This window comes from Lactuca sativa, chromosome 8, assembly GCF_002870075.4.
Source record: "Lactuca sativa cultivar Salinas chromosome 8, Lsat_Salinas_v11, whole genome shotgun sequence".
Taxonomy (NCBI): domain Eukaryota; kingdom Viridiplantae; phylum Streptophyta; class Magnoliopsida; order Asterales; family Asteraceae; genus Lactuca; species Lactuca sativa.
The window spans coordinates 117,998,032-118,021,930 of record NC_056630.2 but is presented as its reverse complement, the minus strand read 5'-3'; the positions used below and the strand labels follow the sequence as shown (position 1 = coordinate 118,021,930).

Sequence of the window (23,899 nt, the reverse complement as noted above, 5' to 3'; positions counted from 1 at the left end):
CAAAAGTGAAAGGTAAGAAAAAAAAAACTCACTTTATCTTATTGTATATTAAGTCAACAATCTCTTATTTCTTTTCTAATAAAAAAAATATTCTTCTATTGACAAATGTCATACTATTACGATTTCTAATTAATATTATATGTCAGTTATAATGCCACCTATCAATCTATTAATTATCCGTTTCAAATTTCAAATTTTAAATTTTTCACTCTAATTATATTAAATTAATAATTGATTATCCATTTTAAATTTTAAAATTTTTCACTCTAATTATATTAAATTAATAACACTAGATTAAAAAATAAAATAAAATTAATACAAGTTATAAGGTTATATAACTTCACGTATTTATTTAAATTAATGATTATAATTTTATATAACTAAAAAATATCTTTTAAGTAATAATTTATTTTAAATAATTGATTGATAATTTTGATTTTTTAATATGAAATTTTAATTAATTTATAACCATAGTTTTCACGGGTTATAAATTAATAATTCATATATATATATATATATATATATATATATATATATATATATATATATATATATATATATATATATATATATATATATATATATATATATATATATATATATATATATATATATATATATGTGTGTGTGTGTGTGTACACGCATGTGAGACTAATGGACTCAATTACGATTTGTGTAGGTATTCATAAAGTCTTGTTTTCAACTTATCCTTAAATGATAGTTATTAGTCAACTAGATCTAACGATTGAAATTCTTTTGAATCATCAATATATTTTTTTTTTGAAAACGGCCTCCCCTAAAATAAATTCAGCAAAAGATCATCAATGTATTTAGTCTTAGAATTATCAGAGTGACAGAAAATAAGTTGTCGAGACTTGAGAGTCACTCCGTTTACTTTTCATGACATATAAAAGTCATGAAACTACAAAGATTTTACTAGAATTGTAGCATCAAAAACTCAAATTTGGTGAAACTCTTTATTCTCAATTTAATATCATTATGACCATTTTTGGTTCTCATTTATTCGGTTTAAATAATTACAACATTTACAAAAAATGTACGTTTTTTTATCTAAATGTTTTTTTAATAACGTCTTTTTTTCATTTTGATTTTGATTTATAAAGTTCTTGATTTTATTCAAAAACCATTTTTTTATGTGATCGGCAATTAAATTACAAGATAAACTCAGAGTCTTGATTTTTTCTTTAAGGGGTAGAATACTTGTAAATTGTAATTGTTTTTTAAAATATTCATAAAATGTAACTATTATAAAATAGATATAAAAACAACTCCTTTTGCTGTTTTTTTGTTTATTGCTTTGCCGTCTTCAACATGATTACTAAGAGCAATTACATGAATGGTCCCTATGGTTTTCGGTAATTTGTATATTTGGTCTCTTATTTATTTTTTTTAATTCGGAAGATTCCTACAGTTTGTTTTTGTTCCGCGTTTGGTCCCTGTCTTACCTGAATATACTATTTTGCCATTGATTTTTTAATTTATTTAAATAAGGTGGGGTAGGTAAGGTAAGGTAAAGTGTGATGGAAATGGGGTTGAATGTATGTTTATTTAAATAAATTAAAAGAAATATGGACAAACTAGTCTTTTTAGGTAACACCCAAGCACACAACAAAAACAAATAGTAAGAAACTTTCGAATTAAAAGAAAAAACAAATTAAAGACCAAACATGCAAATTAACTCAAACCCTAAACGATCATTCGTCTAATTTACTCTAATACTAATAAGATTTAAAGTTTAAATTTAAATTGATGTTTTGCTATGAGGCTTGGGCTGTTGGGCTTACTCTTGTTGGGCTCAAAATACATGCTTATAATGTTTATGGTCTAAAAACGTTTGGTAAATAAACATGAATACAATCAAATATATATTTGATTATAAATAAAAATACAAATAAAAATCTACTATAAAGATAATTTTATCAAATGTGAATCTCCAATGAGTTTTGGCACTTGTCATTTCGTGATTTTTTTTAAATAAATAATATCCACATGTCAATTTATGATTTTTTTAATTTTTAAAATTAAAAATCCACATAATACTTATACTTATATATGTAAAGTATCAAATGTAATAAATATTATACTAAATTGCAATTAATATGTTTTTCCATTTCTTATTTTAAAATTTTATTTTGAAAAAATACTTATTATTTACATTTTAATATTTTATATTCTTTAATCAACTCAGGTGATACACGGGTCTTACACTTAGTATGACAACAAATGCAAAAAGGAAAAATACTATACTTGTTACGCTTAGGTCGTTGTTGTCGTCTACGCTTATTTTATTTAGATTTATTGTTTATCATTGTTTAGGCATCATTGTATTTGTCTTTGCTAAATAATTGAAATTTGTCATGTTTCTTCTTCTTCTTCTTTTTCTTGTTCAACTTTTTTCAATTTCGCTTTCAAGTAAAAAATATATTTTGTTTCCGCTTCACGACATCTAAATAACCGTTCAGCACAAACGCATATTTCCACCGATTGGAAACGAGTTTTGTACTCTATGATGATATAATTACACCACTAACATAAAAAAAAATTAAAAAGTAAAAAAAAAAAAAAAAAAAAAGGTAAAATTTATAACTTCTGTAGAAACTTGCACAATTAGTAAATCATGGGTTATGACGACTAGAATGGGGAAATTGTGGTTTATTTTCATTTACCTTAATCAAAGTATTCGGATCTAAACCTGTTATGATTCTAAGTTTTCAAGTTAGTTTTTGCAAATCCAATTATAATACGATTATATTCTGTTATGATTCTAAGTTTTCAAGTTAGTTTTTGCAAATCCAATTATAATACGATTATATTCTGTTATGATTCTAAGTTTTCAAGTTAGTTTTTGCAAATCCAATTATAATACGATTATATTCTTGATTCAGGAATGTAAGAAATTTGGGGTAAAAGACAGCACTTTGAAATTCTAAATCCAATTATAATACGATTATATTCTTGATTCAGGAATGTAAGAAATTTGGGGTAAAAGACAGCACTTTGAAATTCTAAGAATTGTGTGATCACTTTTAGATTGAAGAATTTTTAGGTGGTATTCTAAGAATTATGTGATCACTTTTAGATTGAAGAATTTTTAGGTGGTATTCTCAATCTTCAAGTGGATAAGAATTAGCACGATGAGAGAACAGAACGGAAAATGAGAAGTATAAATTTCTTGAGTACCAAATTTATGACCAAAATATGGTTAAGTACCTTTCTCATCAAAAAACTGTCACAAGACAGTTTTATGTTTGAAAAACTGTCACTAAAACAGTTTTATGTCTGAAAATTCTCACTAATTCGGGTTCTTTCTATAAGGGTCAAAACAAAGTCAAAATCGGGTTTATTTTCAAGAATTCAAATTCCTGCCCCTTGGACCCCGTTTCCAAGGGCACTATCCTTGGACCCTCATTCGTTTAGGGGTTTCGCCCCAAAATAGTAGTGTACTTTGAATCTTGACCAAACTTAAACAAGTATGCACTTCGCACGTTCCGTACTTGTTTAATATTTATCAAGATTGATTTTGGTCAACAAGTCCACCCATTACACGTAAACACAATTAATGAAACAATTCACCACCAAAGAATGTATGTTAAAATCTAGTTTTCATCTGAATCAGTTACGGGTCGGATGTGGGTCCAAATATTATAACAAGATTTAATGCTCACAAGTAGGCCAAACATAATAAATAACTAGAAGGGGTCCCCCGCGTTGCGGGGGTTGGAAGGTGTTTCGTAGCCACAGTAAAGTATGTTGTTATTCCCTACAATTCGGCAATTTACAAATGCATAATAATCAAATATGTTGAACTATGTTATAGAAAATGAATTTACATTGCTTTTTCTTAATTGCATTAATATGGCTGAAAAACAAATCAATGAAGGTACATTGCTACTTCTTGTATCTAATCCAAGAATAAATAACAATTTACCATCCACTCCATGCTTCTGTCCATATTGCGGCCTTTTTTATCTGATATGTTCTTCAATCCTGCTATGAATTTGTATAATAGATCAGGTCCATTTAGATTACATAATACCCTTATTAACTATGTCAGCAAATAGAGGTGTTTCACTTCCTGCAACTCCATGCCTGAAAATTGCGTTTGTCTTGCTTGTGGAACAAATTTAGAAGCTTTAGTTCACGTTCTGTTGAAGAAAAGTCACCAATGTATTCATTTCCAAAAAAAAAAAAAGCAAAAAGAACTTAGTGAGATACAAAATCATACATAGAATTAAAGTTGATACCAACCATCGATTTTTTAGTTTTCGCAATTGGTTACTAGTTGAGCGACTATAATGTGCTAGCTCCCACTATCTGAAAATATATCTTCAAACACGTCAAATAAAATCTAAAACTTCCAATCCAAAACTTACCTATATATAAATACCAATATTTGAAGCCAAACTATAAATTGAGAAATTATCTCTTTATGTTTTTGAAAATATATTTTTTAGTCTTAGGATTCAATAAAAATTCATCTATCATATTGTCAATTCAAATCTTTGAGTACTTCCAAATGAACCAAGACTGGAATAGAAAAAACGATTATAAGATTTACCAAAAAACTCAATTTTAATAGTAAAATCCCAAAACGGACCGAAATGGCCCTCGTCTCTTTGATAACAATTTTGGTTGACTGAGATCACAAGCCTGGATTCAATCCAACATTCAGTGCATATGCAACATCAAATTAAATCCCAACAGCACCAAGTAAAACCAATAGAAAAGATAAACACCGAATTCCCAAATACCCTGTAATCAAGAGCACATAAATCAATTTTCTGGCCAAAATACTAAAAAAAACAGATTTCAAAATAATCACAATTTAACCTGCAACGTTCCATCAGAGCATGGCAGCCTATTATTATCAAAAGTTGCCGAAAATACCCCTTAAGCAGCTTCACTAATAATCGATCCTTTTTAAATATTAACCAAATGTTCCGAAAATACCTCTTTTTGTTTCGCCCATGAGGATACTTCCACTATACTTGCTCTTCTTGCCTGCTCCTTCGTCTTCCAATGACAAACCAACCTCTCGTTATCATAATATGGCATGAGATTAATTTTTATTGAAAAAAAAAAAAAAAGCAAATGGTGGTTAGTAACAGAAGAAGTCATTTTGGTGCTAAAATCAAAAATCAAAAGTCAACATTAATTTTTTTTAAAAAAAAAAGTCACCTGCAAGATTGGTGTCGGAATGGCAGTGGAGAAGGTAAGATTCTGAAAATGCAACCAAGCAAAAACCGAATTCAAAAATTAAGGAATCGGAAACTGAAGTTCAGAAATGACGAACAAAAGTCTACTGGAAGATAAGAATGAAAGACCTTTCAAACTTCAAACAATTTAATGTCTCTGTGATTGTAGTACTCCATTGAGACCAAAATAAGATGAAATTTCCCTGGAGCAAACAATTTGTATTTCTTTAATTTTTTTCAACAATATTACAACAACATTTATATATGTCGGTATAAATGTAAAATGTAAAGCATCCAAATTGACAAAATTACCCTCAACCTAATGAATGGGAAAACAGTAAAGGTAGGTTTTTTTTTCTGTTGGTAATACATATCATCTTCATTTGCCTCCTGTCATTGTTTGATCCACAAAAATGAACCCAAAAGGAAGATATTAGACAAAAGATAAACCCAAAAATTAATTAAAATGCATCAGAACTTCAACAACTAATTCCATTTATGCTCTGCTGCTATAAACTTTTACTCTTTTTATTCCAATATGAATTTTTATTCTAATATGAATAATGCATATATCAACAATGACAAATTGAAAATGGAAGTGCATTAATTAACATAATAAACTTATTGAAATTAGGAAAGGAGTGATGTTTTAATTAGTTGAGATGATGAAACTTCATAGCAGACAAGAATCAATTTTTCTTCGATAAATTGAATTAACTAACCTTTTTGACGTTGTAGAGATGCCCACTAAAACATGATTCACCTGGTGAAAATGAAGCCAAACGTTTATGAAATTAAGAAAGGAAAGTCAAACAGCAAACCAAGATACTAAAATTTTAACAAAACACCTTCATGTATGGTGACTTACATCTGTTTTTCAACACCACCGTTTGAAGTTTGTTTGCAGTTCACACCTCCTTCATCTAAAACTAAAAAATAACTTCAAATGAAAAGCTTTTCAATCGATTTTTGCATATTTTTGCTTCAAGTCAACATAGAAATTGATTTCAGAATCAGAAATGGTGTAGAAAAGAAATGGGAAATATAGATAAACTGAAGTAAGACCTACCTTCTTCCCAGGGTAGCGAACAGAAGGATCAAGTGGGAAGTGCTGGTCGCCGATGAGCACTATCAATCCCGTGGTGGGGGCGTATGTTTGAGCGTAAACAGAGATAATGGTCATGATTGACGATTTTAGAGAGAAGGTAATCAGAACAACGGTGGAGAGACGCATCAGCAGAAACTGAATCCCCTTTTTAGAACAAAAGAATAAAAAATGAGCCGAAAACAGATTTGAGGCAAAGCCTAGGCATTGGAGGAAAGACGGTAAACCTAAAATCGAAGATTTAAGAAACATGGGAAACCTGTAATCGAGGATTGAATGAGAAGAAGAAAGAAAATCGACGCTTTCCGATGGACTCTACACCTGGAGAACATGCGATGATTAAGAAAATGGTGGAGAAATAGACACACATCGCATCAGGTTAGCACCAATCCATATAGAAAACCAGGAAGGAAAAATAGTGGTAGATTACCCGGAGGAAACAGGGAAGTAGAGACGACACATCATAAATGGAAGCGAGAATCAGAAGATTCCCCAAAAACCGGAGCCATGTCCACTTCTGCCAACTACAACACCCCGATTCCTAAATCGAACTGAGCCATGGTGGTGGTGAGAGATAACGATAGAGATGTCGGAGAAGAATGAAAGGTCCGATGGTGGGGGTAAGTGGTCTGGCAGATTCGTGGGTAAGGAAGATCAGAAGAAGAGGCGGAATGAACGAACAGATATGAAGTCGGTGGTGTGGTGGAGTCAGCGCTTTTGTTGGGAGAGTACAACTGATCGACACCAATCCAATCCCTATTGGTTTAGATTGGCGGTGGAAAGAACACGTATCAATCAAAAATATACAAAATGCCAAAAATGTGACCTTTAAAAGAAAAGAAACAGAATTATAAGCACAATTATAATTAGAGGACCAATTTTGACAAACATCTAGGAACTTTACTGTAGATAAGGACCATTTCTGCCAAATTAATCATCAACTTTACTTCCGACCATTCCAAACGCAAGTTAGCATCATGTCACTATTCCTTAGCATTGTCTAACTTTAATATATATATATATATATATATATATATATATATATATATATATATATATATATATATAGAGAGAGAGAGAGACTTTTATACATTTTGAAACCTTATCTAGATATCTATCTATTGCAACATTATGCTTTAAATTTTTTTACCGACACATATTTTGTAAAATCTACTCAATTCAATTATAACAATGTGTTTTTATTAGTTTTTCTTATTATAGTAGCTAAAAACTCAAAACTACTTGTATTTTAATCATAGTATAATTTGGTATGATTTTCCAAAGTTTTTTTCTTTTGGAAAATGAGAATTTACAAAGTTCAATACGATAATTAGGAATAAACAAAATTAAGATGATATGGTAAATAAACCAATATTAATCATTGATATTTCTTTCATTTAACCCTAAACAAGTGATATATTTGCCATATGTATTTGACAGAAACAAAACAGAGTGACGTCAATAGGACAAAAACTATAAATCTTTGTCCCATCCAAAAAAGTTAGAATAGGAATGGCTTTAAATCTCTCATATCTACAAAAGACATAAATACTATTATCATCAACAACCAAAACCGACATTCTTTACCAATAGTCACCACAAGAACAAACACCTTCCCTAACATGATGAAACCGCTTCGCATCACGAACAATTATCTCCCTCCCTTCAACAAGCGATACAACCTTAATAAACGTGTGACAATCACCACAAACCCTAAGATTTTTCGTGACACGAATCGGATTTCCCTCGGGTACACTCATAAGCCCGTATGCAATCGCAAGTTTCTCACTATGTGCATACAAATTTCCCAATTTAACCTCCTCACTAACATCATGCAACACAAAATCCGTATCCGGAACATACCCATTAACTTTTAATTTCCCAATCAACCCCTCAAGTTTCTCATATATAGCGTTTGATTCACAATGAGTACGATCACCACTACTAAATTTATAAAACGTGTTATGTGCCTCAACCCATGTCAAACCGGGTGTCTTTTTTACGTTTTTGCCATTCATTTGAACACGGATTTTTGCCACGTCATCCCATTTAGCTGCTTTTGCGTATATGTTTGAAAGCATGATGCAATGGCTTGGATTGTGGGGATTGATTTCAAGAAGTGATTCGGCTGCTTTTTGTGCCATTTCAACTTGATTATAAACACGACAAGCTGCAAGAAATGCAGACCATAAACCTTCATCTTTTTCAACTTTCATGTTCTTGATCATGGTGAATGCTTCATTAATTCTTCCTGCACGACCTAAAAGGTCAACCATGCATGTGTAGTGCTTCACGTCTGGTTTTATGAAGTATTCATCTTGCATCTGTGAGAAGATTTGAAGACCATCTTTGACTAAACCGGAGTGACTACAAGCATACAGAAGTGAAAGAAAGGTGATTTTGTTTGGTGCGATTCTGTTTTTGCACATGATGAGGAACAATTCGAGTGCTTTTTGGCCTTGCCCGTGATACCCATAAGCTGAAATCATTGTGCTCCATGTTATAACGTTTCTTTGTGGCATTTCATCGAACACCTGGCGTGCAGAATCTATGCTTCCACATTTTGCGTACATGTCTATCATTGCGGTTCCTAGAATCACGTCTGGAGAGCGATATTGTGTTTGTATAAGGTCATGGATGAGTTTGGCTTTATGCATGGCGCCTAATTTTGCACAAGCGTTGACGATTGTCACCATGGAGACCTTATCTGGCACTAAGCCGGATTCTCGCATCTGATCAAATAAGACCAAAGACTCGTTGGCGTTTCCACTAGCAGCACACGCACCGATCATGACAGTCCATGTTGTAAGGTCTCTCTCTGGCATTATATCGAACAACTTCCGTGCGTCATCTATGATCCCACATTTTGCGTACATGTCAACAAGTGCTACACAAACGAAAGTGTTCTTATGCAATCCGAACTTATGCGCGATGTGATGAACCAATCTACCCATTTTTAAATCTTTTCTATCCCGACAAACTCTTATTACAGAGGGCAGGGTGTAAACATCAAGATGTTCCCCAGACTTGATATACTCCCTAAACGTCTCAAAGCAATTGGTATAATTACCAGCCTTAGCGAATCCTCCGATCATAACACTCCAAGAAGCCGGGTTTCTTTCAGGCATTTTATCAAACAGGCTATAGGCATCGTCCAGAGAATTGTAGCGAACGTACATATACAAAAGTTTGTTAATTAAAAGAAGGTCACTGAGTAGGCCATTAACAGACAATTGGGCGTGAATGGATTTAATCTGTTGTAAATGTTTACAGTTCATTAGGGCGGATACGTAGAATCTCGGGTCCATAGATGGTGTTTGTTGAATTTGGGTACTGAGAATTGAGGTGTTATGCTCATGAATTTGATGGTTTGTTTGGCCACCATCATCTAGAAATTGTAAGGAAGAAGCAACAGAGCAAAACTTTGGACCTTCAATAGATGGATTAACAGTAAACAATCTCTGAAGTTTGAGTTTGAACATGGAGTTTTTCGGAAAAGAGTTTTTGTTTGAAAGTTTGAGTTTGAAGATGGAGGCTCGCTAACAATACTACAATAACATTGGTTACAGAGATTTGTTCAGTATTTTTTAATTTTTTTATTAAAATTATTTACTAAATTGATCATTTTTACGGTCTAACAATAATAAGCTAGTGTTTTAAAAACCGGTTTTTAATTGAACCGGTCGGGTGACGTTTTCCGGTTCAATCGGATGGTTAAACCGGTTCTATATTTTTATATGTTTTTAATTATTTGGTATACATTGATTATACAACTTGTCATCTTTTATTATTACAAATGTAAATAGAATGCAACATATAAAAACAATTATAGAAGTCAAAATCCAAAAAATTAAACCCTAAACAAACACAAAAATCCAAGAATGTTCGGTTCAATTCAGCTGGTTGAACCGGTTTTTTACCAAAACCGGTCGGTTCAATACGGTCAGGAAATCATTATAAACCGGTCCAAATTGAACCGCCCTCACCTCCGGTTCCGGGTTCAACCAGCCGGTACGAACCGGTTTTTAAAACACTAATAATAAGTCAATAACTGCTACACCACATTTTTAACCTTTATTGCAAAAAATTAAAGGAGTTGTGAGTTTACTTTGATTCATTTGTATTTGTGATTTTTTTTTATTTGACGAAATCTCAAGCTCGAGAATTTTAAAATGTTAGCGATCTCTTCAATGTTTTAAAAACCGTTTTTTTAGTTGAACCGCTATGGTGATCGGTTTCCCGATTCAATCGGTTTAACCGGTTCGACCGTCAAGTGAACCGGTTTCTATATTTTTCATGTTTTTTTTATTTTCCTACACATACAAATATATATAAATTATGAATTTGATGTTTACAAGTTCAAACATTAAAAATACAGATAAAAATAAGTTGTAAATGAATCCAAATACATTAAAATAACACATAATCATAAGTTTTAATGTTTAACATCAATCCATATATCTCAAAAGAAAATAAAATATAATATCGAAACAAAATATAACTTTAGACGAATACAACCACATCAAAAAACTTTATAACATTTACTATATGTTTTTATTTAAAGAAACTAAATTGATTTGGAAAAAAACTCATCAAAGTTTATTATGTAAATGGTTTTTTTCATGTGTTTTTATTCGGTTTAACTGGTTCAACCGGTTTATTTTGACCGGTTCAACTGAGTTTTTCTAAAAATCAACCGATTCAATTCGGTTTAGAAATCAATGTAAAATCGGTGATAGTTGAACTGTTCTCTCTACCGGTTTCCGGTCCAATGGGTTCGACCGACGGGTTCAAACCGGTTTTTAAAACATTGGATCTCTTAATATTCTTGGCGAGTTTGGAAAAAGAAAATACAACATTGGATATGATAAATATTTGTTAAAATTATAAATAAAGTATATTTAAATTTATGGGTTAAAAAACAAACAAGCAAAATGTATTTTATTACTACTCATTTTTAAAGGAATGAATCCCGCTTATTTCAAAACAAAACTTAAACCTTCGCCAAGTTACAAAACCAAGCTCCTAATCATTTTTACTACAACTTATTTTATTTGGATTTTAACAAGTTTCTATATTAACCACTGAGTTTTTGACACTGTAGCACATCAATGTTTGGTCAATTTGCACATTTAGTCACTTAAGTTTTTTTTGTGCTCAATTGATCCTTAATGTTAGTAACTACCGGCTAATTACCCCTTTATGCACCCGGTAAACGGAACAACCGGTGATATTGCTTACATGGAATAAGTTTACATAATATAATTCATTTATTTTATCCATGTGGGATTTAGAGGTCAAAATAAATATATTTATTTAGCTAGAACACTCCTTCGTTCTTTCTTTTTCTCATCTTACAGTGAATACGAAGCACTAAACCTAGGGTTCGAAGTCGTTTTCTCCGATCGAAGTCAGTGAGCAGTCAACCAACCCAAAATGTCTAGCTCGACACCAAACCCTGATGGACTCTACCCTATAGTGGAGCTAAACTTCAAAGGTGTTTTTCTTAGAAATCCTTTCTCGTATAACCATGGTATCAATTTCACTTTCAATGATCACGATTTTTCTGGAATGACATATGGTGAATGTATCACCTTTCTCGAACGGTTCATGCAAGAAAGTATAAAGAAGTTATACTGTTGTGAACCAAGTAAGCCCTTAATATCTGGGATAACTGCTATCGCTAACGATGAAGACTATGGTGGTTTCATTTTTCATGCATATGGGACAGATGATAAAATTTGTATGTATATGGACCATGATGGTCAAGGAATAGAAGATTGGTTTGGTTCTGAAATAGAAGAGGAGGATGGAGATGATTCTTGCATTGATGGTGGTGAGAATGAGGACGAAATTGATAACCTAACAGATGTGGATGTGGACTTTAATGAGGACATAGTCACTATGAATAGGACAAAGGGTGATGAATTTCTAAATAGATTATGTGGCGAAGAGGAAGAGGGAAATGATAACAACATAAATGATCATGATGGGCATGAAGAGGATGCCACTGTAACTCAACAACATTCCATTTTTAATGAGTTAGTTCCATGGAAAAAGCAGATCCCAATACTTGGTATGAGGTTCAAAGATCCATCTCAATTAAAATCGATGTTATGCAACTATGCTATTGTGAATAGGTACTAACTTTGCTTAGAGAAAAATGATAGGAAAAGATTGTTGGTTAAGTGTTGCAAGGGTAAGTGCACATTTAGGTTGTGCGCATCTTGGACGAGTGATGAAGCAAGCTTCCAAATTAAGTCTTTAAATCCAGTCCACAAATGTGCAAGGAACTACAAGTTAGGGTCTATGGTCACTTATGCTTGGATAGGGAGTCATTATACAAGAGAGTTCTTACTTAGACAAAAGATGAGTGTTAGAAAGCTAAGAACAGCTATGTCACAGAATTTTGGCATTCATGTTAGTGTTGGTCAATGCATGAGAGCTAAGAAATATGCACTCCAACTAATAGATGGTACCCTAGTCGAACATTATGCAAAGTTATGGTCGTATGCAGAAGAGATTAGGTGATCAAATCCAGGTAGCACTGTGAAGCTTGATGTAAATCATATGCCAGATGGGAAGAACTACTTTAGTCTATGTTTGCTTTAATGCATTGAAGAAGGGGTGGAAGGAGGGATGCAGGAAGATAATAGGTTTAGATGGTTGTTTCCTTAAAGGGATCTGTAAAGGGGAGTTATTATGTGTTGTTGGAAGGGATGCAAACAATGGGATTTATCCTATTGCATGGGCAGTAGTATGTGTGGAGAATAAGGAAAATTGGAGGTGGTTTTTGGATTTACTCATTGATGACTTAGGACTTAATTTAGGCTATGGATACAGTGTAATATCTGATCAACACAAGGTAATTTAATTGTTTGTAATTACTTTTCCTATCTATTTGCATCTTATTCACTATATTTAGAATTTGTTAACAGGGTTTGATTGAGGCTGTTAAAGAACTACTTCCATATGTAGAGCATAGCCAGTGTGCCAAGCATATTAGCCAAAAACTTAGGAAAAGGTATAGTGGTGCCCAATATGAAAGCATATTCTGGAAGGCATGTAAAGCAACAAAAGAGGTAGATTTTAAGGTTGCCATGAAAGAGCTTGAACTGCTAGACCCAAGTGCTCATCAGTATCTGATGGACAAAGACCCCAAAACATGGTCAAGGGCCTACTTCCAACCAGGAAGATGTTGTGATGCTGTGGAGAATGGAATGTCAGAAAGTTTTAATGTTGTGATTGTTGATGCTAGGAAGAAACCAATTATCACCATGCTAGAGGAGTTAAGGATGTATATGATGGAGAGGGTGTTCAAGAAGAAATGCAAGGGTCTAGGATAACCAAATTTGTCCAACAATTAGAGAAATAGTGAATGACATTAAGAAGGGTCTAAGACATTACCAAGTCTTACCTAGTGGACTAAATCAGTTTGAAGTAAGAGGAACTACAGATGCTTATGAAGTGGATCTTGAAGAAAGAACTTGCTCATGCAGGCTTTGGCAGCTTAATGGAATCGGTTGTGTCCATTTTGTTGCAGCTATTAGTTTTATGAATAGGGATGTAGAGTCATATGTGGACAAAATGTTTAGTAGCATCACTTATATGAAGGCATACAAGTTTAGGTTAGCACCTATGAATGGAAGTAATTTGTGGCCTGCAACTGATTACACCCCACCTTTACCTCCTGTTCGTAGAACTATGCCTGGGAGACCTGTAACTAAAAGGAAAAGGGATGCAACAGAAACCCCAAACCAGTCAAGTAAAAAATCAAAGACAACTACCCAAACACAGAACAAAGGTAAGGAGCATGTGAAGGTATCTAGGGGTGTTGAACGGGTATTTTTTTTCGGGTTTCGGGTAATTCGGGTTAAGTAATTCGGGTTGGGTAATTCGGGTTTTTCATGTTAGAAAAATTACCTGTTACCCTACCCAAACTAAATTCGGGTAATTCGGGTATCGGGTCGGGTTTGGGTAATTCGGGTATTACCCGAAATATATAATTTTTTTTAATTTCAACTGAAAATAAATTTAATGAAATAAATATGTCGTGCTTTATTAGTCTTGTTTATATAAACAAACGAGACATAAATGAAGTTACTCAAGCTTTGAACATTGAGATTTTTTAGTCAATAATACATGAGATATCAAGTAATTTTTTAACAACTTAATCTAATCTAATAAGATGTTAAAAAAACAAATACCTAAAGATCTTAATTTAAAAGTTTAAAATGTTTAAGATAAATGTAGCCATAAGTTTTGCCATGTTCTGAAGTTTTGTCAAGATAAGGAGTTTGTTAGTTGCAATAAAAACTATAATCTAGAAAACAGTTAAGTTTTAAAGAACTGATGATATATAAAAATTACTTTTAATATTGTTAGTGTCGTATTGTCATAATAAATATATTTATGTTTTACAATAATGATAGTTTGTTTAAGCATGATCAAATACCTGCTATATAGTACAAGCTCTACAAAAAAAAGGAATTTTTAAAATAATTCGGGTATACGCGAAACCCAAAAAAATTTACCCTTTACCCGACCCGAAAAAAATCGGGTAACCCGATTACCCGGAAAAATTTACCCAATACCTGATTAACCCAACCCGATTTACCCGATACCCGAAAAAATCGAACGGTTAATTCGGGTATCGGGTATTTTCGACAGGGCTAAAGGTATCCAAGGCTAGGAAAAAACAAAAATGTAGCCTTTGTAAGATTGAAGGACACAACAAAAGAGCTTGTACTTTAACAAGGCCTCCTAAAACCAAAGCTAAAAGAAAAACAAAACAGGTACATAAGTATTTAAATGGTTAATCTTTACAATTTCTTTTTAAATTTCTAATAATGTTTCATATTGGTCAATTAGGGTGTAGCTGAAGCTCTCAATGAGGATGTTGAAGATAATCAATCTAATGCAGTCAATGATAGAGGAGCAGTAAATGATGGTGGAGAAGCAGCCAATGAGGTGCATGTGCAACAAGACTATGATGAGGTGGAACTCACTCCTTTGGAGTTTGATGCATCAGCTAATGGAGAACCTAGTTAGGTTCATGTGCAAGAACAGGAGGCTAGAGAAACACCACTTGCAACCTTGTTGAAGAAAATCAGGAGGAAGAAATATGAAAGGATTATCAAGTTGAAACTGGGCAAGAAAGTTGGTGGTGCAGATGCACCTGGGAATTCAGAAGCTAAACCTGTTACTCTAGAATAACTTTAAGTGTTGGTTTATGTGATATGAACATGGTATGTAGTGTTAAATGATGTGTTTTGGTGTATTGTTGTTGATTTTATGAAACTGCTATTAACTATGCTATTTGTATGAAACTATGTTGGTTTATGTGATGTGTATTTTGTGTTACTTAAGTTGATTGTTATTTTGAGCTTTTTGTTGTGTTAATTTGAAGTTACATGCATGGCAAGGACTTGTCTGGTTAAACTGCATGGCAAGGGAATATATTTGCATATATAGATAATTTAAAATTATGATTGATTATGTCCTTATATACCATGTGTGGTCAATGGTCCATATACCCTTACTTTTCCATATATACCCCTGCACAGAACTCTAAAGACAATCCACTTTTAAATTGACCAAGTGAGTTCCTTATGGCCGACAATGTGGTACCCACACTTTAATTTATAAAAGGAACACATGCATATTATAAAATTCAGCAAGGTATATCTTAACTGGGATATTTCATATCATTCATTGAAGCAACACAAAGTCATTACAATTGTTCCCATGTACTGCCATCCCATTACATCTACATTCCATTACATCTAACATCCCATACACACACACTGATCAAACAAGTATTCAACCAAAAACCTGACTATACATTACAACTAGGATCTAACCTTGACCATGTACCCATACACCCATACACTTCCCAGAAAAGCTAATAACTTTTTAACATCCACCCATACATTTTCCAAAAAACTGGTTGGAATTATATACCATCAACCATAAACACCTATTTGATCTGCTGTACAATTCAAGTCCATTTCAACCACATGGAAATGACTACAATTACCATAACAAAAGATCCCACACTTCAACATTTTGTTTTGCTTCGTCAACTCCATCAACTGTGTCTCAAACACTTGCTTATCTGCTTCCATAGCTTGCTGCAGCTTAACCAACTTCTTTTGAATCTTTGAAACTTCACTAAACTCTTCTTTCCTTTTCAGCTCAAACTTCATCTTGCGAAGCTGTTCTTTGTAGTAACCCTCCTCCATTTCTTTGTCTTTCCACATAAAGAACTTGCATTTCGGACCTTCAGCTAACTGATTAAAAGGGAAAACCAGAGTTAGGGTTAGGGTTGCAATTAATGAAAATGTGTACATTTCCAACTCAAAATAACAAATACGGTGTAAGTAAACAAAATGAATACTCGCCAAAGAGTTTTTGCAGTTCCAAAACCTGCGAGCTACATTATCGTCGGTCCAGGCAGTCCTTTCCACGCTTATTGCGTCTTGACAATCACAAGGTGGACATGGATCATCATCACGAAGGTTTCCGACACGCATGAGCTTGATTGATCGACTGGAAGAGGCTGACATTGTTCTGGTTATATCAATTGAGTGTAGAGTTTCGGAAGGGAGCCACTGACCTAATTTGGGGTAACAATGTATCCTCGATGGTTCAATATAAGGTTCAATTAAGGAAGGTTTCCACGTTACAGATGACATGGCCAAATGCTTGTCTACATAAGCCAATACACATCAGTGATGACCCTTAAACCAGTAATATTTGCTCACATTCCTTAATTAGCCGGTAGTTACTAACATTAAGGATCAATTGAGCACAAAAAAAACTTAAGTGACTAAATATGCAAATTGACTAAACATTGATGTGCTACAGTGTCAAAAACCCTTAACTAGTTTACACAAAAGAATAATACTCACTACAAAATTCTAACTTTCGCAAGATTGAGTATATTGGTGACTTCAGAAATAAATAAATAAATAAATAAATAAATAATAATAAATATTGGTGACTTCACCACAAAAAAAATAATAAAAAAAATAATGAGTCTTTATCATAATGTCTTTTCACGTCAAAAAAAAAATATAATTTCACCATTCATATTGTGGAAGTAACTTGAAAATCCGGTCACATAAAGTATAATGAAGGAGGTTTGGTTTTTTTTTTTTTTTCGAACCACTAACGCAGTCACATCAACTTTTTTTTTAATTGTCATAATTATTACATGATCATTTTATTTTTTGTCTATTTTTGGTTGGGTGTTAGAAATGTAATACACGACATTATCATTTTAAATTCCTAACTACCATTGTCATTTAAATGATTTAGCAACCTTCAAATAATAATTTTCAAATTACATCATATTAAAATATTTTATTTAATTTTAAAACATCGATATCTATATAAATGTAAAATGTTTTATTTTTGACGTCCAACTCTTATTATTATTTTCATGAATATATTAACTATGTTAAAATTGATTATAATTTATAACATTTATTTGACAAAACTTCATAAATGGTCCACGTGGTTTGCTCAAAATTGTCACTTTGGTCCAAAAAAGTTTGGGCTAACACCACAAGTCCAAAGTTTTCATTTTCTTGCATATTTGGTCCAATGGATTAGCTTCCGTCTATTTCCCTCTGTTAAGTTATGTTTGACTAGTCAAATTAGGGGTATTTTGGTAATTCCCTATTTATGCCCCTTATTTTATATTAATAAAGGAGAGTTCGTATGTATGCATCGCAATACGGAAAATATTGAGCCTAATTCACATTTATAGTTCTTAAAAACCATGAGTCGATACAATTTCCCTCCTCATTGACTGAGGATCAAGAACCCTAAACTGATTACCAAGGTTGATAGCTTCGATCAGGCGACTTTCGTAGTGAATGCATATACCAAGGTGGCACTTAAGGTTGTCAAGCACGTTATTCGACCCAAGGGTGGTTTGTGGTACGTAATTTTGTTTTTGATCATTTTCTTGATTTGCTTACAAGAAATCATACTTTCTGAAGTTTGTTTTTTGCTCTTGTGTTGAAGATGGACACCCTACATTGTTTACCATCAAGCTACATCATGAAGGTGAATTCACAAAGTTTCCAAATGTCAACTACATTGAGGGTACTATGACGTACGTTGATATGGTGGATATAGAAGAGTTTTCTATTCAAGAGATGGATGTGATTATGAAAGGGTTAGGATACTCAGTTCCTCCACTTATCTACTATCATTTTCGAGTGCCAAAGAGAGACATGCATTTTGGGCTACGGGCGCAAGGAAATGATGATGATGTCCTCAATCTTGCCTAATATGTGAAAGAGCATAAACTGATAAGGGTTTACACCGAACATGGTATTACTAACTTGCTTACTTACTTTATGGCTCCTAAACATGTAAGAAAAGTTATTATTGAGCAATTAGAGGAGATTGATGAACATCAAACCCCCCAACTAATAACCAACCCAGTGGCATGCCACAAACATGCATACCACCTGTGATAGCAAATGAAGTTGCTTTAGCCTTGTTGATATCCCCTGAATATACTAAGAAAAGGGAATTTATCAAGGACAAACCATTGTCATCATGTATTAAGAAATTGGTGATGGATGATGTTGGTGTTGATAGGATTGGTGGGAATAATGATGATGCAGCTAATGAATTTGACCAGGGATTTAATGAATTTGATGAGGCATGTAATGATATTGACCATGAATTTAATGAATTTCATGAGGTAGGTAATGATATTGACCAGGGATTTAATGAATTTGATGAGGCAACTAATGACTTTGATCTTGGGTTGTACCAACAGATTTTACAGTCTAATGAACAAAATGTAGATGATGAGGTTCATGAAGGTGAGGACAATGCAGTTTATAAGGAAGTCACTTAAGAAGAGAATCATGACAGAAATGAAGTGAATGATGAGAATGTAGAGATGAGAGATTTTACAGTTGATGATGGTAGTGAAGATAACATAGAGACTGATGAAGAGAATCATGAAAGAAGTGATGAGAGTGAGGACAGTGATGATATTGATTTATGGGTGGATGAAGACAACATAATCCTTGATGTAGAAGTAGATATGAGGGATTTTTACATGAATATAGATCTTGAAGCATAATTTCTTGAAAAAAGGTTATCAAAGCATAGAGATAATGAGAGTGATGAGGTCAATGAAGAGTTAGATGTTATAGATAATGATCAATGGGAATCATTGGATGAGGGTTCTGATATAGATAAGAAAAGAAGAGATGTAATAAAGGAATTGGGGAAGGAGACAAGGTGCTCTCAAGGTGAGATACACAAGGTAACTTTTAGGATAGGACAAAAATATAAAAATAATAATGCATTAAACGAAAAGATACAATTACATGCACTGGAAACAAGAAGGAATATATTCTTTGTGAAAAACGACAAAATGAGGTTAAGGGCAATCTGTAAAGGAACTGTAGCCTTTAATGATGGTCATGTGGGTGAACTTACCCCTTGTCCTTGGGTGATACAAGGTTCTAGGTCAGATGTAAATAGTAATTGGTTCATAAAAACTTACAACCACGAACATAGATGCCTCCAGACAAGAAAAGTTAGATCTGCAACAGCAAAGTTTATCTCTAAATGAATCATGGACCAGATATCCAACCCAACAATCCCAGTCAGAGCTCTTCAAGAACAACTTCAAAATGATTATCAAGTTGGATTCTTTATTCACAAGGTATTCAGGGCCAAATCTACTGAAAAAAAACTTGTCCAGGGTGATTACAAAAAGCAATATGATGTTCTTAGAGATTACATCCTGGAGTTGTAGTCTACTAATCCAGAAACCACTGTGAAGTTAGAGTTTGATTCAGAACCTAACCTAAGTGCTACCTCAACAAGGTTTAAAAAGATGTATGTGTGTTTGGGTGGAATGAAGAAGGGGTTTAGAGCTTGCCTGGGGGATTTTCTAGGTTTTGATGGGGCATTTATGAAGGGACCTTTCCCAGGACAAATTTTAACTGTAGTTGGGGTAGAATCCAGCAATGGAATATACCCTATAGCTTATGCCATTGTTGAGACTGAGTTGGAAGTGGTTTCTTAAGTGTATTACAGATGATCTGGACCTATATGCAAACTCAAACTTCACATTTATAAGTGACAGACAAAAGGTTTGTAATTTGTTGTTTATATTTGACATATTTGGATGTACTATATTAACTATGTTTTAATTCCTTTACAAGGATTGCAGGCTACCATTTCTTAGTTGTTCCCATGTGCTGAGCACAGGTTTTGTCTCAAGCATATACATGACAATATGAGAAAAACATGGAGAACTAATGAGTACAAAGAACACTTGTGGAATTGTGCTACAGCTACAACAGTACCAGAGTTCAATCATAGGATGAAGGAATTCAGCTCATATGATATAGAAGCTTATAATTGGTTGAAGCAGATTCCCCCACAACACTGAGCAAGAAGCCACTTCACAAGTATATACTTTAGCTTCCAAATTTACCCTTTTGTGTTAGTATATGTTTGATCCTGACATTATTGTGGTGTTTTCAGGTAGAGCAGTTTCAGATATGCTTCTGAATAATCTTTGTGAAGTTTTTAATAGCAAATTGATTGAGGGAAGGGACAAGCCACTAATAACCTGTTTGGAGTACATTAGGGAGTATATGATGAAAAGAATATGTAATGTCATAAAGGTGCAAAACAAGTGTGTTGGTCCACTAACCCCATCTACAACAAAGATCATGGAGAAGAATGTCAATTGGGCATCTCAGTACACAGCTAGGTGGAATGGGTCAGATAAATACCAAGTGTAAGGGCCATGGCAGGATCAACATGTTGTTGAGATGGTTGAAATAGTATGCAGTTGTAGAAAGTGGGAATTAACAGGACTCCCTTGTAAGCATGTCATTGCAGTCCTAAATGAAAAAGCAGATAATTGTGAGGAAGTTAGAGAGTTGCACACTTATGCCCACATGGTGCACTAGCTAGAAACATGGAAAGCAGCTTATGTGTACAAGGTAGATCCTATTAAAGTTCGAGCAATGTGGCCTATAAGTGAATACCCAATTAAAATCATCCCTCCTCTACACCATAATCAGCCTGGACGGCCCAAGAAAAAGAGGAGGCAATTTGTTGAGGAGAAAAGCCAGAAGAAGGGAGACAATGTTGCTAGTGGTAGTGGAAGTCAAAGCCATGTTGCTAGTGGGAGTGTTACAAGAAAGTTTATCAAAGTAACTTGCAGCAAGTGTAAAACTAAAGGGCACAATGCTAGAACTTGCAAATGCCAAGGGGGTAAGTGATGGAATTTTAAGGGATTTTGATATATGTAGGGGTATAAGTGTCTTTTTGGGATAATGTTATGTTTATGTGTATTGTATGTTTAGTACTTTATGTGTTTTGGGGTTTAAGCAATTTGGATGTTATTTTTGGTACTTGATAGTGTACCCCTGTGATGTATGGGAACAATTTACACTGGATTTGATGTAATGGCTTATGTTATGTTTAATGTCTTGATGTTATTCTCATGTATAATTTTTTGTTGTAGAACTTGACCAATATGCCCTTTTAAACAAAACATACAATTACCATTGATAATGCGTAAACCACAAACAAAATAAATTGACCAATATGCCCTTTTAAACAAAACCACAAACAAAATAAATCGGTCAAAATGTACATACCAAATATAATTACCATTGACAAATTCTTGTTAAACATGTCTTACATTGCTTACATTTTAACCACAAAAGACTACCACAAAGTATTGCCCAAAAGATTACATTGCTTAAACAATATACTACCAAAAACATTAAAACACTACCCAAACCATTACACTTCAATATACTGCTTAGAAACCACCCAAACCATTACACTTCAATCTAATTCTTATAAACCAGAACAAACACGAACAAAATCCAACTGCATAACAGGTAACACTTGAGTCTTGTGTTTTGTGACTTCAATTTGTTGATTGACCTCAACAGCCCAGGTATAATAGTTGTCGAACGTGCACAAATTGGACCATCAAACCAGCCAATAAATCGACATTTGGATCCCTTCAAAATTTAAGAAACAAAAGAAGATCGTAACATGTAATGGGAGATTTATACTGAAATCCAAAAAAAAAAAAAAAAAAAAAAAAAAAAAAAAAACAAATCAAAACCTTTGCATACCTCAGTAGGGCATCCCCAAAAGCCTCTACCAGGATTTTTGTCAGTTCATGTTGTGCGAACTATTACCATTTTACCACAAAAACAAAGCATCATTTTTTATTTTGATTTCTTGAAGAAATCGAAGAGTTGAAAAAGACACAGCTGAGAACGATGACAAAGAGGGATTGGGATTCGTTCTTATAGGACACCTTTATTAATATAAAATAAGGGGCATAATTAGGGAATGACCAAAATACCCCTAATTTGACTAGTCAAACATAACTTAACAGAGAGAAATAGACGGAAGTTAACCCATTGAACCAAATATACAAAAAAAATGAAAACTTTGGACTTGTGATGCTAGTTCAAACTTTTTTCGACCAAAATGGCAATTTTGAACAAACCACAGGGACCATTTGTATAGTTTTGTCTATTTATTAACATATAACCGAGATGTAAAAGCAAAAACCAAATGGTTGCATGGGCCCATTATCATGCCACTCACAAAAAAATAAATAAATAAATAAATAAATCAGATCTATGAATCCGTGATCCAAATGTTTTAATATCGGTCGTAAAAAATCAAAACTAATAAAATAATAAGGTAAAAGATCAGAAAGAAAATTAAAGCAACACATTTAAATATTAAATATTAATTGGAACTAATAATATAATAATTATATTAATATAACGATTAATATATATATATATATATATATATATATATATATATATATATATATATATATATATATATATATAAAAAATTATTAATGATTAATAATTACTTTTATAAACTACCAAACAATGATTGATTAATTATCAATATTAAAATTTGTAATCTACCTATAAAGTAACTATAAAGTAATTCTTAAAAGGGCATGGCAAGTGAAAATACAATCATTAAGTGGCGTCAATAGTATCAATAGTAGTACCCTTTCAGGATTCATATTGTAGGTAGTAATTTGAACATTTGGTCACATAAACTTCAATGATGGAGGTTGTTTTTGTTTTTACTGAACTAGCTTTACATCAGTTTTTCTTACTTCTTTTTTTGTTTATCTTTTTTCAAACAACAACACATGAAAAATCTTATTTTTTTAACCCACTTGTCACATATTTTTTTATTTAATTAAATTTGAAAATATAAAACAAAATAAAACATAACATTTTTTTATTTAAAAGTAAACGTTGTCTAATTTAAAACAAAAAAAATCTAAAATACTATTAAAAATAGTATTTAATTAAAAAACCACAATTCAAATAAAAAAAATACACGATAATTAAAAAATACACTTAAAAAAGACAATAATTAAAATCTTAAAACGGCAATTAAAATTAATTAGTTATTCAAAGTTGGAATATAAACATGTTTAATATGATCAGTAAGATCGCAGCACCCACATCTTTCAGTATCATATTGTGCAGTATAATACAAG

General features: G+C 32.8%; 3 protein-coding genes and 1 long non-coding RNA gene across 22 annotated transcripts; 2 read left to right on the top strand and 2 right to left on the bottom strand.

Annotated features, from left to right (window-relative positions):
• Positions 1-3,812: 3,812 nt before the first annotated feature.
• Positions 3,813-7,085, bottom strand: LOC111882188 (uncharacterized). 19 transcript variants are annotated; one of them, XR_008225904.1, is made up of 11 exons: positions 6,752-7,085; positions 6,581-6,642; positions 6,286-6,468; positions 6,085-6,198; positions 5,939-5,979; positions 5,529-5,606; positions 5,346-5,419; positions 4,972-5,241; positions 4,852-4,879; positions 4,270-4,773; positions 3,813-4,166 (listed from the first exon to the last, which is right to left on the bottom strand). It is a non-coding gene; the product is annotated as an uncharacterized LOC111882188 (long non-coding RNA). The 19 variants fall into 19 exon arrangements; XR_008225897.1 differs by having other exon boundaries at positions 4,247-4,347; positions 4,580-4,773; positions 4,852-5,241; positions 6,752-7,084; XR_008225895.1 differs by having other exon boundaries at positions 4,270-4,347; positions 4,580-4,773; positions 4,852-5,241; positions 6,752-7,084.
• Positions 7,086-7,673: 588 nt separating this feature from the next.
• LOC111882189 (pentatricopeptide repeat-containing protein At4g21065) lies at positions 7,674-9,855 on the bottom strand. Its single transcript, XM_023878540.3, has one exon. The coding sequence runs from the start codon at positions 9,801-9,803 to the stop codon at positions 7,905-7,907; it is 1,899 nt and encodes a 632-aa protein (XP_023734308.1). The 5' UTR covers positions 9,804-9,855; the 3' UTR covers positions 7,674-7,904.
• Positions 9,856-12,898: 3,043 nt separating this feature from the next.
• LOC128127826 (uncharacterized) lies at positions 12,899-13,667 on the top strand. The gene is made up of 2 exons (XM_052766529.1): positions 12,899-13,186; positions 13,260-13,667. Exons 1-2 carry the CDS (start codon positions 12,899-12,901, stop codon positions 13,665-13,667), a joined length of 696 nt encoding a protein of 231 aa, XP_052622489.1.
• Positions 13,668-13,671: 4 nt separating this feature from the next.
• On the top strand, positions 13,672-15,689 carry LOC111882186 (uncharacterized). Its single transcript, XM_042897445.2, has 3 exons — positions 13,672-14,142; positions 15,000-15,116; positions 15,193-15,689. The coding sequence occupies exons 1-3, from the start codon at positions 13,876-13,878 to the stop codon at positions 15,370-15,372; spliced, it is 564 nt and encodes a 187-aa protein (XP_042753379.1). The 5' UTR covers positions 13,672-13,875; the 3' UTR covers positions 15,373-15,689.
• Positions 15,690-23,899: the final 8,210 nt, after the last annotated feature.

Coding starts and splice junctions, on each gene's coding strand:
- LOC111882189 (XM_023878540.3), bottom strand. CDS start 9,803: ATGTTCAAACTCAAACTTCAGAGATTGTTTACTGTTAATCCATCTATT.
- LOC128127826 (XM_052766529.1), top strand. CDS start 12,899: ATGGGAAGAACTACTTTAGTCTATGTTTGCTTTAATGCATTGAAGAAG. Junction 13,187..13,259: donor TAATATCTGATCAACACAAG/GTAATTTAATTG, acceptor ATTTGTTAACAG/GGTTTGATTGAGGCTGTTAA.
- LOC111882186 (XM_042897445.2), top strand. CDS start 13,876: ATGAATAGGGATGTAGAGTCATATGTGGACAAAATGTTTAGTAGCATC. Junction 14,143..14,999: donor AAGGTAAGGAGCATGTGAAG/GTATCTAGGGGT, acceptor ACAGGGCTAAAG/GTATCCAAGGCTAGGAAAAA. Junction 15,117..15,192: donor CTAAAAGAAAAACAAAACAG/GTACATAAGTAT, acceptor TTGGTCAATTAG/GGTGTAGCTGAAGCTCTCAA.